General features: G+C 37.8%; 1 protein-coding gene across 1 annotated transcript in view; it reads right to left on the bottom strand.

Annotated features, from left to right (window-relative positions):
- Positions 1 to 17,654, bottom strand: part of PDZRN4 (PDZ domain containing ring finger 4) — a gene marked incomplete at its 5' end in the record, with an annotated part of 346,436 nt that extends 328,782 nt beyond the window's left edge. The window contains 3 exons of the mRNA XM_080810035.1: positions 12,391 to 12,498; positions 14,404 to 14,490; positions 16,983 to 17,654. Of these exons, the coding sequence (XP_080666161.1) occupies positions 12,391 to 12,498; positions 14,404 to 14,490; positions 16,983 to 17,654 (867 nt within the window). The remainder of the gene's footprint in view (positions 1 to 12,390; positions 12,499 to 14,403; positions 14,491 to 16,982) is intronic.
- Between the last annotated feature and the right edge of the window lie 2,202 nt (positions 17,655 to 19,856).

The raw sequence follows: 19,856 nt of genomic DNA, 5'->3' as shown, positions 1-19,856 counted from the left end.
GTGGGCTTGGCTTCTATTCAGTCTGAATCTAGGTGTTGAGATCCTTCCCTTTGGGACAGTGATGGGTCTTCGCACATACTCAACTACTAAGAGCTGTTAAAAATAAAACAGTCTACTTGGACCATCACAAAGATTCAAGAGACAGCCAAGAGCTAGGGCAAGGTTAAACAGTAAATTTCATCTCCTACACAAAGACAGCTCTTCAAGACAGGGAGAGGAGGTTGTTTCAACTAACACATATAAACCAACAAATAGAATCAAGGAAAATGAAACAGAGAATTATGTTCCAAATAAGGAATAAGATAAAATCTCAGGGGGGTTAAAAAAAAACAACAGGGAAAATTTATCTAATTAAGAGTTCAAAGTAATGGTCACAAAGATGTTCACCAAACTTGGGAAAAGAATGAACACAAGGAAAACTTCAACAAAGAAAATGTTAATAAAAAAAAAAAAAAAAAAGGACCAAACAGAAGTCCCAGAGTGGAAGAATACCATTAACTGCACGGAAAAATCCTCAGGTGTTCAACAGCAGACTGGATGAAGAAGTAGAAGAGAGGATCAGTGAGGAGGTGATGGAACTCCCCTAATCAGAGTAGCAAAAAGAAAAAAAAAAAGTGAAGATAGCTTACTAGGCTTATAGTATCAAGTGTACCAACATTCATATTATGGGGGTCCCCGAAGGAAAAGAGAGAAAGAAAGGGGCAGATAATGTATTTGAAGAAATAATGGCTAGAAACATCCCTAACCTAGAGAGAAAAACAGACTTCTAGACCCAGGAAGTCCAGAGAGACCAAAAGAGACCTACACCAAGACATATTGTAATTACAATGTCAAAAGGTAAAGATAAAGACAGAATCTTGGGACACCTGGGTGGTTCAGTCAGTTAAGTGTCTGGCTCTTAACCTCAGCTCAGGACTTGATCTCAGGGTTGTGAGTTCAAGCCATGTGCTGGGTTCCTCACTGGGCATGGAGCCTACTTTAAAAAAAAAAAAAAATTACAAAATTTAAAAAGAGACTCTTAAAAGCAGTGACAGAAAAAATTGGTTATGTATAAGGAAACCTCCATAAAATGAACAGATTTTTCAGCAAAAACACCGCAGGCCTGAGGGCAGTGGAACAATATATTTAAAGTGCTAAGAGAAAAAAACCCTCCAATCAAGAACACATGACCCAGCAAAATTACCCTTCAGAATTGAAGGAAAAATTAGTTTTCCAGATAAGCAAAAACGAAAGGAGTTCATCGTCACTAAACTGGTCTAACAAATATTAAAGGGACTTCTTTAAGCTGAAAAGAAAGGATGCTAATTAGCAACAAGAAAACATATAAAAATATAAATCTCACTGGTAAAGGTAAATATATATTAAATGTAGTAGATTAATCACTTCTATAGCTAGTATAAAGATTAAAAGACAAAAGTAGTAAAAACAGCCATAACTACTATAATTATTTAAGAAATACAGAGATAGCAAGATGAGGAATATGACATTAAAAATATAAAACATGGCGGGAGTGTTAAAATGTAGAGCTTTTCAGTGCATTTTTTTTTAGAAGATTTTATTTATTCATTTGACAGAAAGAGAGCATAAGTAGGCAGAGCGGCAGGCAGAGGGAGAGGGAAAAGCAGGCTCTCCCCTGAGCAGGGAGCCCAATGCAGGGCTTAATCCTGGGACCCTGGGATCGTGAACTGAGCTGAAGCAGTCCCTTAACTGACTGAGCCATCCAGGCTTTAAGGCATTGAAGCTTAAGTTATTATCAACTTGAAATAGACTGTTACAAACATAAGTTGTTATATATAAGCTTCATGGTAATAACAAAGCAAAAGCTCATAGAAGATACACAAAAGATAATAAGCATACCACTAAAGAAAGTCATCAAACCACAAAAGAAAAAGCAAGAGAGGAAGAAAGGAACAGAAAAACTATAAAAACATCCGGAAAACAATGAACAAAATAGCAATAAATATATACCTATCTATATTACTTTAAATGTAAATAAATTTTCAATCAAAAGACAAAGAATGGCTGAATGGATTAAAAACAAAACAAGACCTATTGAAATGTTGCCATAAGAGAGTCAATTCAGATGTAAGGACACACACAGACTGAAGTGAGGGACTAGAAAAGATATTCCTTGCAAATGGAAACCAGACCAAACCCAAACTAAAAATCTGATGTAGCTACACTCAGACAAAATGGACTTTAAAAGAATGAGATAAGAAGGTTGTTACATAATGATAAAGGGGTTAATCCAAACAGAACATATAACATTTATAAATATTTATGCACCCAATGAAGGCACATCTAAATATTAAGTATATAAAGCAAATATTAACAGACCTAAAAAGAGAAATTGACGGCCATACAATAATAGGGAACTATAATACCCAACTAACAGCAATGGATACATCATTCAGACAGTAATCAATAGGAGAACATTGGCCTAAAATGACATATTAGACAAGACGGACTTAATAGATACATATTATGTTTCATCCAAGGGCAACCACATAAATTCTTCTTAAGTGCACACGAAACATTCTTTAGGATAGATCATGTATTAGATCACAAAACAAGTCTTAAAAAATTAGTAAGACTGAATTCATCAAGTATCTTTCTGACCAAAATTGTATGAAACTATAAATCAATTATAAGAAAAAAAAAACTGGAAAATTCAAAAATATGTAGAGATTAAGTAGCTTGCTACTGAACAACCAGTAGGTCAATGGAGAAATTTAAAAAATACACTGAGATAAATGAAAAAGTAAATAAACACATCAAAACTTATGAAATGCAGCAAAAGCAGTTCTAAGATGGAAGTTCATAGGATAAATGTCTACTTCAAGAAACAAGAAAAATCTCAAAGAACTAGAAAAAGAACAAACCCTGAAATTAGTAGACAGAAGGAAATAAAGATCAGAGCAGAAATAGATGAAATAGGAACCAAAAAGTCAAAAGAAAAGATCAATGAAACCAAGTGCTGATTCTTTGAAAAGATAAACAAAATTGAAAATACTTTAACTAGACTCACCAAGAAAAGAGGGAGGACTCACATAAATAAAATCAGAAAGAGGGGACCTTACATAAGACACAAAAAATGTACAAAAGATTATGAGACTACCATAAACAATTATATGCCAACAAATTAGATAACCTAAAAGAAATGTTTTGTTCCTAAAAACAAAATCTTCCAAGACTGAATCATGAAGAAAAGGAATAATTGAATAAACCAATTACTAGTAAGGAGATTGAATCAGTAATCAAAAGCCTGCCAACAAACAAAAGCCCAGGACCACAGTTTCACTGGTGAATTCTACCAAACATTCAGATAAGAATACCAATCCTTCTTAAACTCTGCCAAAAACCAGAAGACTAGGAAGCACTTTCAAATTCATTTTACACAGCTAGCATTATCTTCATACCAAAACCAAACAAGGGGACACACACACACACACAATTATAGGCCAACATTTCTGATGAAAATAGATGCAAAAAATCCTTAACAAAATATTAGCAAACTGAATACAATAATACATTAAAAGAATCACACACCATGATAAACAGGATTTATTCTAGGAATGCAAAGATAGTTCAATAGCCACAAATCAAACAATGTGATATACCACATTTATAAAATGAAGGTTAAAGGGGTGCCTGCGTGGTTCATTGGGTTAAAGCCTCTGCCTTCAGCTCGGGTCATGATCCCAGGGTCCTGGTATTGAGCCCCGCATCAGGCTCTCTGCTCAGCGGGAGTCCGCTTCCTTCTCTCTCTGCCTGCCTCTCTGCCTACTTATGATCTCTGTCAAATAAATAAATAAAATCTTAAAAAATAAAATAAAATGAAGGTTAAATATCATGATCATCTCAACAGATGCAGAAAAAGCATTTGATAAAATTCAACAACCATTTATGATAAAAATCCAACAAAGTGGGTACAGAGAAAACATCCCTCAACAAATAAAGGTCATATATGACAACCCACAGCTTATATCACACTCAATGATAAAAGCTGAAAGATTTTCCTCTAAAGCTCAGAAACAAGACAGAATACCCATTTTTGCCACTTTTATTCAACTTTAATTTTAGCATTGGAAGTCCTAGGCAGAGCAATTAGGCAAGAAAAAGAATTAAAGTCATCCAAATTAGAAAGAAAGAAATACAACTGTCACTATTTTGCAGATGGTATATTATATATAGAAAACCCTGAAGACTCCACCAAAAAACTGTCAGAATTAATGAATGAATGCAGTAAAGTTGCAGGATATTAAATCAATACAGAGAAATCTGTTGCATTTCTATATACTAATAACAAACTGTGGAAAAAAAGAAATTAAGCAAATAATCCCACTTATAATTAAATCAAAAAGAATAAAATATCTAGGAATAAACTTAGCCAAGGAAGCAGAAGACCCATACACTGAAAACTAAAAAACATTAATAAAAAAATTAAAGATACAAATAAATGAAAGATATTCTATGTCCATGATTTAGAGGAATATTATTAAAAGTGTCCACACTACATAAAGCAATCTGCAGATTCAATGCAATCTTTATCACAATTCCAATGGCATTTTTCACAGAAATACAAAAATCACTCCTACAATTTGTATGGAAAGACAAAAGACCCTGAACAGCCAAAGCAACATTGAAAAGAGGAACAAAGCTGGCAGCATCACATTCCCTGATTTCAAAGTATATTACAAAGCTATAGTAATCAAAACAGTGTAGTATGGATATAAGAACAGACAAATAGGTCAATGGATCAGAAGAGAGAGCCCAGAAATAAACCCATGCAAATACGGGCAATTAATTTAAGAGAAATGATCCAAGAATATTTAATAGGGATGAAAAGTCTCTTCAATAAATGGTGTTGGGAAAACTGGACAGTCACATGCAAAAGAATGAAATTGGACTACTTTTTAAACACCAATCACAAAAATTAACTGAGAGTGGATTAAAAGCTTGAATGTAAGACCTGAAATCATAATACTCCTAGAAGAAAACACAGTAATTTCCATGAGTTTGGTCTTGACAATAATTTTTTGGATTTGATAGCAAAAGCAATGGCAACAAAAGCAAAAATAAACAAGTGGAACTACAGCAAACCAACAAGCCTCTCTGCACAACAGAGGAAACCATCAACAAAATGAAAAGGCAACCTAGGGAATGGGAGAAAATATTGGCAAATCATTTATCTGTACGGGGTTAATATCCAAAACATATAAAGAACTCATACAACTCAATAACAACAATAACACATAAACAACTAAGTTAAAAATGGGGAGGAGATCAGAATAGGCCTTTTTGATTTTCCTAAGATGACATACAAATGACCAGCAGGTACATGAAAAGATGCTCAAAATCACTAATCACCACGGAAATGCATATCCAAACTACAATGAGATCTCATCTCACACCTGCTAGAATGCCTGTTACCAAAAAGATAAGAGATAACACAAGTTGCTGTGATTGTGGAGAAAGGGGAACCCTTGTGCACTGCTGGTGGGAATGTAAATCGGTGCTACAGGTACTATGGAAAACCGTATGGGGGGTTCCTCAAAAAATTAAAATAGAACTACTATACGACCCAGCAATTCCATTTCTGGGTATTCATCTGAAGAAAACAAAAATACTAAACTCAAAACATATATGCAATCTTCATTGCAGCATTATTTACAGTAGCTAAGATATAAAAAGAACCTGTCTCCATCAATGGAAGAATGGATAAAGAAATTGTAATACTCCTGCATATAACGCATAGACACACATACTGTATCATTCAGCCATGAAAAAAATGAAATCTTGCCATTTGCAACAACATGGATGGACCCTGAGGACACTGTGCTAAGTGAAATGAGTAAGACAGAGCAAGATATATACTGCATAATTCTCAAAAACAAGCTCATAGATACAGAGAACAGTTTGGTGGTGGCCAGAGATTGAATGAAATGGTTGAAGGGAGTCAAAAGGTACAAACTTCTAGTTATAAAATAAATAAGTCATAGGGATGTAATGAACTGCATGGTAACTATAGATAAAAATAGTGTATTGCATATTTGAAAGATGCTAAGAGACCAGACCTCAAAAGTTCTCATAAGAGAAAAAAATTCTGTAGCCATATATGGTGATGATATCAAGTAGATTTACTGTAGCGGTCGTTTTGCAATATACACAAATATTGAATCATTATGCTGTACACCTGAAACTAATATAACATTGTATGGATGTGATATACTTTAATTAAAAAAATAATGTTATAGGTGCTCTGATGAGGTTTTCTGTAGTACAGAATGAGGAGAATGGGAACTACTGCCAGACCTTCTGATAGGGACCCCACGTGCAGTGCGCAAACTGCAGTCATGTGTGGTGGTCCTGTTTCCTCATTCAGAAGCTTAGCACTCAAAAGAAAAAAAAAAAATCAAACTCAAGTTCGTACCTTATAAATTTAAAATAGATAAAATAACACTTAACACATTAAAGCCAACAAACAAAGCTTAATAGCATAAAGACATTTCCAGCCTTTTCCTGGTAAGTTAAAATAAAATGATACTTGTTAATAATGGAAATTCAGTAGAATGGCAAAACACTATGATCATCTAGATTGAAGATCTGAGGGACTAGCTATTTTTACTCTCATAGTTACAGGAAAGAAACTGAGACGACTAAAGTTTGAAACATCTTTGCAAGATAACCTAGCATCAGTTCAAGGCCAAGAACCCAGTTCAAAGCTCACACCTCCTCCTGAAACCACAATGCAGACTTACATTCAGATTCTATTACTTTACTAACCTGACACCATGATTTCTTAAAATGAATTGAACTACTCCAGGGAGAGCAGGAAAACTAGGATAAGCCCACAGTGTCATTCCACTAAGATATGGTGGTGATGTCCATTTAAGTTTGTAACAACTGAAGGAACAGCTTCCCATGAAAGCCTGCTTTGCCTTGTACAGGCAGAAAATGGGACCCATATGCCACAAGATACTTGTAGGCAGAGAATGGTTCTTATTGCTCTTTATTTGCATAACACAGAGATGCTGCCTGGCACATATTAGGCAATTAATAAATATTTGGTGAATGATTAAATCGTAAGGGCAGAGTTAGGAAGTCTTCCCCACAGGCCCTCTTGCATCCAAGTGTCCTTATAAATATGTGAAAATACAGGAGTTCAAACTTCTTACATTTACCCATCTAAATGCTGATATCTATAGACTGGGAATGACTAAAATGTGAGGAGAGTGACTTAAATTCTCCAAGAAAGAACAACAGCCCTGCCCCCATTGTCTCCGGGTTCTGGAGAACAATCTACTTGTGTAAGCTGAGAAATACATCAGGCTTATGAGAGCGGGTTCTAAGAATCTGCCCTGTGTCAGGCACTTTCTGTACACAGTAAACATAAATGGCCTAGAAACTGAGGTACAACCAGCTTGCTCAAGGTCACACTTATTTCAAGAGACAGGACAGGAATTCCAGCCAGATTTCCTTGATTCCAGGACTCATGCTCTTCCCACTGCACCAACATACTTTTAAAGATACGTTAAAACATACAATTATATAATGATAACTATATCCTATTAAAACTGCAGTCAGTTTATGTAGCATTTAATCATGATGACAAATGCCTTACTTGCACTAACATGATTGCTTTACAATTACTTGTTACTTGCATTGACATGACCGCTTTCAATTCTTTCCTAATTCTTTCAGATAATCAATCAATGTTATTGGGACGGCTAAAAAACACTTTAAAAATGTGGGATGATAATAATCTGTTATTGAAGAGTTCAGCGACATCTTCAGATTAAACAGCAATTTGTCAAAATCCTAATTGCCCACCAGATTTACAAGTGACCTACAAAACTTGCAAATGCTTCCTAAGCGTGCACAAATTAGCACGGCTGCTTTATGAGATAGTAAGGTACACCATGCCTCAAGCACACGCAGGGGTAGCATACTGTAGATCCGATTCAACAGCATTCCTAAATGTTTAGCTCTGATCTGCATTTACATTTCCTGTGTTAACACCTATAAATGAACTGTGGAGAGACGTAGGCAAATAAACATGATAACCATCAAAGATTTTTACTTTAGCAGCACGGTGATGAAGAATGCTAAAGATACACCACTCCAGAACTAAAAGCTCATGTGGGTGGCAGGTGGGAATAGTTAAGTTCTTGTTGAGACACTGCATTTGTAAAGTTCCTTCAGCCAGTACTACAGTCAGCACTTTGCAGAATGTTCTACATTGACATTGTCCGATGTGGGAACTGTTTCTAAAGTAAGTGAAAATGCCCTGTATACTGCACGTCAGTATGGATTTCAGACTAAATAAATAGAAGACTTTAATATATAAACTACAGAAAACTGCTTTCTGCTCCAAACTGTTCTTCCCACAGACTTCACAGACCTCTACCCCTACTCCCTGGTCTCCAGAAGCTAGGAGAAGAGTGGACTTTCCTGTCTCCCAACCCTGGCTAGGATCTGGGGGGAAGGGTGGGGAGGAGATTGGGAACAAAGAGCCATGAATGACTCTCCACCCTTCTATTCACTTTCCCACTCTGGGGTTAAGGTTGTACTGCTTGCTATCAGCATCACAGGAATAAAACAGAGGAATAACTGCTGGCAGCAGCAGTGAACTTTGATTCTCAACTCCCACATACCCTATGGGCATCTCAGCATGATGATAATCATAGTAATGCTACTGTCCTCTTCCAGAATGGTGCACAAGCCTCTGATGGTATCAAGACTCTTCTGCGGTTCCTTTGAGTCTTGAAAGGATGTAAAACACCATGCAAAAGATGCTTTTATTTGGATGTATACTCTGGTGAATTCCTGGTCTGTGTGAACTTTTGCCATGTTTCAAAATGCCTTTAACAATGCCTTCTGCCTTTTTGGTCTCCAGGGATACTCTGAACACCTAATACTGTAACTGTAATAACACAATGGATTTCTTTTCTGAATGTACACCAAAAATATTTTAACAAATATGGATGTGTAAACATCTAGAAACTACTAAACATAATTTTGCTCAAGCAGACTGACTCCAAAAATTAATTTTCCTTGTATTATGTGAAAACTATGACATGGATTTACACTATAACTATGATTTTTTTTCTTTTATGATTCTTGAATTTGATCAGCTTCAGTGGAATGCAGACTATTTTAAAAATAATACTTTCAGGGGCGCCTGGGTGGCTCAGTGGGTTAAGCCTCTGCCTTCAGCTCAGGTCATGATCTCAGGGTCCTGGGATCGAGCCCCGCATCGGGCTCTCTGCTCGGCAAGGAGCCTGCTTCCTCCACTCTCTCTCTCTGCCTGCTTGTGATCTCTGTCAAATAAATAAATAAAATCTTTTGAAAAAATAAATAAAAATAATACTTTTAGAGGGTTGGGTTTTGTTAAACTTTGGTAAATAAATCTAATTTTTTATTAGAATTCGTAAAATCTCTTAAATTATCTACAGAACCAGACCTTTAATATATCTACTTTCTCCACCAAATGAATGATTTAAGAAAATTTTGTTATTTTATAAAAATTCATAAAACTGTTGTAATGTGTGCTTTTAGCAATTCACTAGACAAAATATTTTTAGTATATCTTGACCGTAAGTGGGAAAAAAAAAAAAGAATTGTCTAACAGTTTCTCTTGTTTATTCCAGTCACATATTACAGGACTCATAGCATTTAGTAATGTGTCAGATTACGGCAATTAGCTCATATGGATAGTTTCATAATATATGAACTACTGTGTACTTTATACTGCTAACAAATATATTTGTTGCACAAGGCATAAACCAGCATAGCCATTGCAAATTCAAAAATTGAAAAAAAAATCTCATTAAATTAGTTCAATAAACAAATCACTGAGCACAAAAAATGGAAACTAAATTACTCTTTTAAAGATCTATTTGTCTCTGCACATTTTAAGTTAATCATATATTTCATATTAGTTTCCTATTACTAAAAAATGTATAAAGTTGACTGATACCATAATGGCAGAGGAACTAAAATAACTGACAGGAATCAAGTATTTCTAAACTAATTGTTAAACATAGGATCTTTTACACATATGTACGCACAAGAACCAGCAACCTACTTGTGTGTGTGTGTGTGTGTGTGTGTGTGTGTGTGTGTATGGTCACACAAACATTCACTTTAAAAGCTGATGGCATCACTGAACAACTGAGTATGAGAGACTTCTAATAAGATTCCTTTTTAAATATCTCATGCTATTTAACAGACAACATTCCAAAAATATGTATATCATCTAACTCATTTTTTACTGCAAATGTGTTCACATGAATCCATTAGAGAAGTATAATAAAAATATGCCTATTACAATGCACCCTGGCATAAAAGATACACTGATAAATTTGTATCATTGAGGCAAATTTCAAGCTCATCATTAACTGATAATATATGCACATCAAAGTAAAATAATAATAATACTGCAGCTAATTATAAATTATAATTTAGTTTTACATGGTTAGTCTTCACTCTCTAAATGATTTAAATAAGATTATTTTGACATATATTAGTAACAATATTAGCTAGCTGTCTAGATACACTTGATTTATCAACCACAGTTTTTGTCAAATTATCTCTTCACATTTAAAAAAATGCATTTTTAATAAAGTGCTATATCACAATATAAAAAACAAATTCTTCTTCTTCCTCTTTAATACAACAGTAATGAAGCATACACAACATTATTGCCTAGCTAGGATAAACTGTTTTTTAAATCCCCATTACATGTTTCTGTGTGTGTATATGTGTGTGTGTTAACTGAATATACGTATTCAGTTCCATCTGCCTTTCTAAGAGTATCAAACGCAGGCATTCATTTTCCATTCAACTGGAAAGATCAAAATGCTTTAGAGATAAGGCAGAAAGTAATGAGGATAATTTTTGTTGTTTAAATTATGTGGCCCTTTAAATCATATTGCACAAACACAAGTAGAAATAGAAAATTTCTGACTACACGAACTGCATCATGTAAATATTTCCACTGGGCAAATTGTCAAGACAAACTGGATAGCATCAGTGAAAGTAGATCTGTACTTTCTTGGCTACACAACTAGAAGGAGAAAATCTTAATACAAGAGACCTCTTCAGATAAAACCCAGCTTCTCAGCCAAAGGTCACCTTCTCTCCCTTCCCCAAAGTCCATAGTCAGCTAATTTCTTGATGTTAAGAGCTTTTTTTCTGAAACAAAAACACTATTGGCTCTTCTGCATCCTTTACTCTTATCCAAGGTCAAATTATTCAAAATTCAACTCTTTTATTTTTTTACTTTTTAAAAGATATTATTTGTCAGAGAAAGAGAGAGAGAGAGAGAGAGAGCGCACAAGCAGGGGAGTGTCAGGCAGAGACAGAAACAGGCTCCTTGCTGAGCAAGGAGTCCAATGAGGGAATTGACCCCAAGGACCCAGGGATCATGACCTGAGCTGAAGGCAGATGCTTAACTGTCTGAGCCACCCGTGTCCCAAAATTCAACTTTTTTTAATGCACAGAAAGTGAATGAATATCTAAAATTTTATTCCAAGTTTAATAGGAAAAAACAATCTCCATCCAGCTATTTTATGTAGATATTCAGAAAGACGGCACTAGTTATTATATAATCTAGAATAAACAAGTATTTCCAAGAATGGAGTCCAAGAAACCTTCCAAACTCCTACTTGCACCTTTACTAATATACTGGAAATAATATCACTGTTAAAAGTAATCTAATCATTTTCAGTAACACCAAATAATACTATTTCGACCAGTTAAAATTTCAAAAGCACTTTGGTGGTAAATGGCAGCAACCTAAAATTCCATTATCACAGCCCAAATTTTGCTAATTTACATATATTTACTTTGTCAACTCCCTCAACAACATAGCTATAATGCACAATACAGAAAATGACGAGTTCTCACCAATAGGAAAAAAAAAATCCTTTTTTTTAAAAATACATGAACATGAAAAGCATATTAAGCTAAGAAATGGTAAACTAAGAAAACCATATTAAATGAAGAAATTCCAAACTCTCCATGTAATATGCTAATCCACAAGTTCAAAGACAGAAATATTCCCTCATCAAAAATGTTCTTTAGCAGAGATTTATCATCTTTTGAAATGTAATACAAAATTAATCCCTTAATAATAACACAACTATCTTCATAGCTTATGGGGAGAGTAATTGGGAACATTTGGAAACTTCAGGTGATGTATTCTTTTATCTTAAGATCTAGTAATTGATATAGCTTGGATGTACACTCTAGACAGATATATTATACTCTGGTTAGATACATACTCTAATAAGTGCCACACCAAGGTAAAACAGTAAGTTTGGAAATTTAAAATGTCCAAATATTTCTTCCATGGCTCAGATTGGTGTTATATTATAGTCTTACCTCAATAATTTTGTCATGAATCTCCAGGCCATCTGCTCTATCGGCAGGTCCATTTTCCAAAATTTTCGAAACATAAATTCCTTCTGCTGATGTTTCTTCCTTATTATTCTATCAAAAATAAAACATTAGCAAAAGCAAATAAAATAAAACATTAACAAAAACAAAACCATTAGCAGTAAGAAAATGTAGACAAAATTTTAGTTGGATAAAGGACAATTTAGTAAATGTAACATTGCCAATCCTCCCTAAACATGCAACTCTCTCTCTTAGCTGGGGATTTGGCGCTGAATTTTAACTTACTTAATACCAAATGGTCATTAATCAAGATGGCAGCTTTAATGAATGAGTCCAGCATCTCTGACAAGATTATCCATTCACTTCATGCTTTTGAGTATACATTAAAAAACTATGAAAAAAGGGTATGTACAAGGTGATATTGACTGTCTTCAAAGTATTATTAAGCAGCTTACTTCTCAAGAGATGTAGCAATTAAAAAGGGTTACAAGGAAACAAAAAGCATATCCAGCCTCACTGTATATTTGCCTTGAGATGTGGCCATAGTTTTGAAAATATAATTTAGCCTCAGGATGTGTCAGATCTGGAAATAAAGCTCTGACTATATTCACAAGGAGACTAGGAGCTTGCTCAAGTGTAAAATCCCAAAAGATCAACACTAACTGCAAGAGAACCCTTTCAAAGCTAATCGTTACACATTTCCAGGTGCAATGAGCCTAATGATTAGTTAAACCTCAATCATATAAGAATATAATATAAATAGGACACTTCAGCCAGTCACAGGAAAACAATTATGTTGCAAAACCTATCTAGGTAAAATGCCCAACATACCATAATAATAATTTTAAATGTCATTTTACTTCATAGCAGTTTAAATGAAATTATTTCCCCTTAATTAGCCTTCCTTAACATGAATTTGAAGAGTCTCTTAAAAATGTCCAGTGTCATCTAAATGTCAAACACCTAAGTGGCATTTTATAAAAACATTCCCTAAGGGAAAAAAAAAAACCAAAAAAGATATGATGAAAAGACTTCTATCTTTTCATTATAATGGGGACTGTTCTAGAAACAGAAGCATAGCAGTCATTAGTTGCTAGGTTTTCAAAATACTAAACAGTAGAGGAGAAATATGTCATTGCCATCCTGACCTAAACATAGCATATGGCCAACAACTCTAACCCAGTTTCCTTGGGCCACATATGCAAAGCAGGATGTGAGAATTTCATGGCAGTTTATTAAGAAAATTAAAGAACATGATTTTTTTTTTTTAAACTTTACCACCTTTTTCTAGTTATGGTGAAAATTAAGTTGATGTAGTATTTGAAGGATATAAAAGAACTTTGTGACTACAGAGTCTGGTTTAAGTTTATAACTCACGTATTTTGAAAACAACTGGCAGCAATGTAGACAATATTATTCATTCAATTAAGTAAAAGATTGGATTGGAGAGCCAACAGCATTTCAAATCAACTATCTTCCTTTAACATGGCATTTCTTATAGAACTGTGAAAACAAGGATCCCTTATTTCAACTTATTTTAACTGTTCATTCCATCAATCAACATGCATTATAAACTGCCTGGTCTGTGATAGCCTCTGAAAACTGACAAGTCGACTTAGTAAGTAGAAGGTATAATCAGGCAATCCAGTTACCTAATATTATCAAGTAGAAATCGCCTATACACATTATTGTGAAATAGGTTTAAGAAGTTTACCATTGGGGCTATCCAATGTAAATAAAATATGAAACATACTCTCTTTTTTCCCTAAAGTAGTAAAGGGTAGTCTAGTTCATTAGTTGTTGGATTTTTTTGTTTCATTTTGTCAGAAAAATGTAGTTATATACTGGAACATTTGCATTAAGGGATCTGATATTTTATCATAACCATGATTTTAAAGATTAAATCACTTGCTATCCTCATTCAAAATCTACAAATGAAAGTGGTTTTCTATTATTTTATAAGCAAAGAGTGAATTAGGCATGAATAAGGTAGATTACCTGATTTGGTCGGCCTCCTATAATATTGAATCCCAATGTGTCATTTTCTCTTTCTAACACAATGGTGAATGGCTTATGTTCTCCATCCTAAAAGAAAAGGGATAAAATAACTAGGTAAGAAAGAAAAGGACAGGAAAGGAAAAGGAAAAAAAGAAAAGAAAAAATAAAAGCTACCACAAAGCTTTTTTAAAAATAAACTGTCAATAAATTAACATTTGAAAAGAAGAAAACCTTAAAATTAAGGATGTTGAATTTGGAAGAAGGTTAATTTCTTCCTAAATTTATTTTGAAAAAATATTTTTTAAAAAAGTGCTTGTGAGAAAAATTATTTTCAAAAATGTCTAAAGCTTTTATATTTTCACACATCTATCTATCTTTTATCCTAATATAGCATCTAATCCTGGCTTCATTGTAATTTAAAACAGATTTCTGGTAACCCTCCAGGTATCTATCTTTACTTTTTTTTTTTTTTTTACAATAGAGTAAAATAAAAAATCTCAGAATTATTTTATGTAAAAATTTCACTTCAGAAAGTCTTGAGGGATTGAAGTAATAGTGAGTTATTGATAAAATTCTTTCAACAGTAATATTTGGATTGTTATTGTAATACAGGATCTAAATTACAGTAATCCTAATTTTCAATAGTATTCTTATTTTGGTTTTGTATAATTCCCACAGAATTTTACAAAGAAAGGATTTGTGTTAAGTAAAATAGTGTGGATTTCTTCTCCCGGCAGCCAGATAATAGCAAAACAAATAGGAAATAGCAAAACAAATAGGAATTATATCTACAACCTGTTTACTAATAAAGACCAATTTAAATACAAAATGAAATCGTGCCAGACTAGGTAAGGTTTATTCATTCAAGGTTTATTTTAGGTAAGGCTATGGGTATTATTAACTGTCCTAGGAAACTACATTTGGCAATTCATGGTAAAATTTCATTAAGCATCATCACCACCTCTTCCCAGGAGCTTTTCCCAAGCAGTGTATGCAGCAGCCCCTACTGGTAGTGGGAAAACATTTCTGAGGAGCACGGAGAAGCCTTCTGACAATCTACAAAACATGGGCAGTTGTTCCTCACTTCTCAGAATCATGGCTTGACTTGTTGCATGGACTTCCCTCATACCCTCATATAATTCCAGTTGCTGCTCCTTTCCATCAACCATGGCTTCCCTACAACCTTGAAACGTGACCTGGTAATGCAGAGTGCATTTCTGCACTTCTCTCTGGGTCATCCCATTTTGTAAATTTACCTGGCTCTAAACAGGATACAGAGAGAATCAGGGACGGCCTCCAGCCTTTTAATAAGCATTGTGCCTCCCTTTAACAAAGTAGAAACATTTTAGCCCCTCACAGTTAAGTTGTCATTTTTTTAGGTTCAAGGACAGAAGCTTCCAAACTTGATGCCTGGGTTGGAGGCAGGGCAAAGCAGTCCCAAACGGGAATCATCGTGTGTTGCTCCTCCCCTGGACGCTGAAGAATGAAAACAGCTCCTTGAATGGAGTGCAAGTTCTGCTAAATCCCTGCTCACCATGGCAGCGACCAACAATGTCAAACACTGCGCAGAAGTCCTCCAGAAGAGAAGTAACAGCTTTATAAACAAGCCTCTTCACAGGGGGTGCTGCAAAGAGGCTTGTTTATTCAGTCTGAAAGCGGGCAGTCCACCAGCACAGTTCGGGGCCAGCAGCTTCGACAAAGAAGGGAAACAGCCGCTGCCCAGGGGCTCTCAGGGCTAGTCTGACCGCAGATGGGATGGATGGGGCTGCTCTCGGATTTGGTTCCCCAAACCACCCCTCCAGCACAACACAACACACACACACACACACACACACTCCACCAATGAAGAGATTCCAGAGGCAGCTAAGGATTCTTTAGGGAATGTCAGGGTAACGAAAACTCTGCAGGTCTAAGAAATCCCGTCTCCTAATCTCTCCCCGGTTTTCCTGGTTTCTCGCATCCCTGATAGTCTCTGCACGGAATGGAAGGTGGCCAATATGGGTAGTTTGGCAGGAAAACTAAGTCATTCAGAGCTAAAGGTGTGTGACTGAGGAGGCGGCAGCGATGCTGGGGCAGGGGCGGAGGGGAGGCAGGGTCGGGGAAGTCCTCACTTCCTGGCTTTCCTTTTCTGATTGGCTTTAGGCAAAGGCCAAAGGCATATTTTATATATATATATATATATATATATATATATATATACACACACATACACATACACACATACACACACACATACATACACACACACATACACACACATATATGGTAGGGTAGGGCAGGAGAGTGAAAGATGGGGGAGCAAGGTCGGGGTGGGAAAATGAGATTTCCTCATTCTTCTTTCTCCACTGAAAAGTTAGAATTGAATTTAATTCGTTCCGACCCTAATGTAAGTGGAAATTTGCAACACTAATGCACCCGAAAAGTACCAACAGTGTACGTCGTTTGGTCAAGGCGGGTGGACGCCTCCCACCCCACAGTAAGGAAGGGTGTCACCTCTAAAGGAATCCCGAAGTACCAGAAAGAAGCGGTCCTCTCTCCACCCCAGTCGTTCCCCGGGTGCCCGATCCCTCTGCGCTTACCCCGCCGTGGCCGCCGCCCAGGTCTCTGGCGAAGTTGCGGACGTGAGCCATGTACTGGGAGAACTTCTCCTGGTACCTGCGGGCCGTGAGCTGCGCCTCGTCCCGCAGCGCCCAGAGCTGCGCCCGCAGCGCCCAGAGCTGCGCCCGCAGCGCCTTGTCGCGCCGACTCCAGGCGAGGACTAGCTGCCGCGGCCCCCGCCCGCTCCCGCCGCGGACGCCCGGCGGCCCCCCGCGCGCGCCCCCGCCCCGGCCGGGCCCAGGCGCCGTTCCGCAGCCCCCCCGCGCGGGCACGTCCACGCCGCGGCGGCCGTCCGGCTCCGAGACGCAGTCCGGCCGGCGGCGGCGGGCAGGGCGGAAGGCGCAGCGCTCGACGTGCGCCGCCAGCTCGTGGAGCCGGACCGAGCGGCCGCAGCCGCGGGCGCGGTAGTCGCACTGGATGCGCAGCTTCTGGATGAGGCCGCGCAGAGGCAGCACCCGGCACAGCTTGCCCGGCGCCAGGGGCTGGCACTGCAGCGGGCACCGGCGCCGCCGCGCCACCCAGGGCAGCAGGCAGCTGGCGCAGAAGACGTGCCCGCACGGCGTGCACAGGGGCTCCTCCAGCACCTGGCCGCACAGCCTGCACTTGAAATCCGGGTCCACCGCTTCGGCGAAGCGCTCCAGGGCAAAGCCCATAGTCTGGAGGGGGAGAAGGGGGAGCGAATCCGAGTCCGCTTTCTCCAAGCCCCCTGCCTTCCCCGGGCTACCCCTGGGACGGCTTTCCGGCGGCCGTGGCCGTGGCTGTCGGAGGGAAGGAGAAAGGTGGGGGATGGCGAGCCCAGAGTTTGTTTGGCTTGAAGTTTTCAGGCTCTAGCTGGGTCCCCTGACTCCGCCGTATTGACGCTAATAGACGCCACCTTAAGTGACCCCCCCCACCCCCACCCACGCGTTCACCCCCACCCCCGCCTCATTCGTGGCTCTGCCATTTATATTCTTTCAAATTGTGTCCACGGAGAGCCGAGGCCAGCTTGTCAGGGCCCAGGCTTCAGGCAGAGCTGATAACGGGCACAGCGCAGATGTTGAGAAACAACTTTTAACTCCACCAGAATGTAAGCTCAAGGAGAGCAAGATTTTTGTCCGTCGGGTTTCCGCTGAATTCTCATCGCCCCGCATCCAGTGGATCTTCAATAAATGTGTTTGAAATACATGCACTTCCGTTCTCTCAAATCAGCTAACCACAAAATCACCAGCTAAGTGGCTGCGACCTTAGAAAATCACTGAGGCATCTACAGAGCCAGGCTTCCCAATCGCGATCAAGAAATCAGGTGAGTGTAGCCAGGCGGGATGATGACTGACAGCGAAGATGGGGAAAAGCCCAGGTGCTCGCCCTAGGACACCTCCCTCTTAGAACTTGAACCTCCCTTCAAGGCCTCCTACCGGGTGAGGACGCCAGGATTCTGTTACTGGGCAGTCTGACTCCAGGTTCAATCACCACACCATCCATCTTATAATTCCACAGGTATTTTGCCACTGGGAATGGGAATGGGAATGTGATCATTTGGCCACCTGGAAAGGAGAATTAAAGGAAAAGATCATGAACGAAAGGAGTGAAATAACAGTATCTTATTTACCGTGAATATACAGTTTAGATCAAAACTACGCCTTCTTCCATTTGACTCCTTAAGGTATGTAGCATGCCAGACCTTCCAGAAAACATGCAGTAAGGGGTTCCTCCAAGCCCTCCTTCCTTAGCTTCCTTCACCATCTTCAGAAACTTAGGGATGCAAAGAAACCCTATCACCTGGATACCCACCACTTACTATCATTATCCTGAAGCTACTTCCATATGGTTAAGCTGAGCTTCCTAAATGAATCATTAATGATTCATTGCTGCCAGCTGAGCATTGTTTCCAGGAAGCTGTGTACTTCTGTACGGCACCAAAGGTATCAGTTAAAAAGCATGAAAAAGGCTCCAGATTTTGTCCTTTATGTCCCTGGTGCTAATTGAAGAATTAGCAAAGGCTAATAATAGAGGCTACTAAGAACCTTCCGAATCTTCTTTCTAGTTGAAAGATGAGATTTTATTAGAGCAGTTCAATAATGAGTGAGGATCCTGGAGTGGCTTGCCAGATATTTGATATGCTTTTAAATTTGCTTAAAAATAAGATGCCAGGGGCGCCTGGGTGGCTCAGTGGGTTGAGTCTCTGCCTTTGGCTCAGGTCATGATCTCAGGGTCCTAGGATCGAGCCCCACGTGGGGCTCTCTGCTCAGCGGGGAGCCTGCTTCCCCCCTCTCTCTCTACCTGCTGCTCTGCCTACTTGTGATCTCTCTCTCTGTCAAATAAATAAATAAAATATTTTTTAAAAATAAGCTACCATGTTTCATATTTTATACATGCTGATATGTAATAAAGTAACATTTACCATAATGCTCCAAATTTCCTCCTCCCCTCTGGCCTATCTTTTGCCAAGTAAATTCCTGAATAATTAAGAAATCATTTAATGTTAACAGTGTGAACATATTCTTGTGAATTGCATAGACCAGGTAAAGCAGAATTTTATAGAATTTATTCAAATAATCCTGGACAGCATTGATCTATTCTACCTTTTTTTAGTTATTGAAAAAGCTATGACTTATAGCTAGGACTTGACAGTTATTGTTTCACATTAAACATAATGGCAATGAGAACATTTTGAAAAACGAGTAAAGAGATGGAATCTAAAAAATATCCTCTTGAGGTATGAGGAAAATGAGGCTTGCCATTACTTGAAAAGAAAAAATAAATAAAAATAGTTATACAATGTTCTTGGTCCATCCATGCAACTCTCGTTGCAAAAGTAAAGAACATGAGCAGATGATGGTATGAGTAATTCCAGAATGCATAACCTTTTGATTCTT

Source organism: Martes martes, assembly GCF_963455335.1.
Source record: "Martes martes genome assembly, chromosome: 8".
Taxonomy (NCBI): domain Eukaryota; kingdom Metazoa; phylum Chordata; class Mammalia; order Carnivora; family Mustelidae; genus Martes; species Martes martes.
The sequence above is the reverse complement of the archived record's forward strand: the minus strand, read 5'-3'. Positions and strand labels throughout refer to the sequence as shown.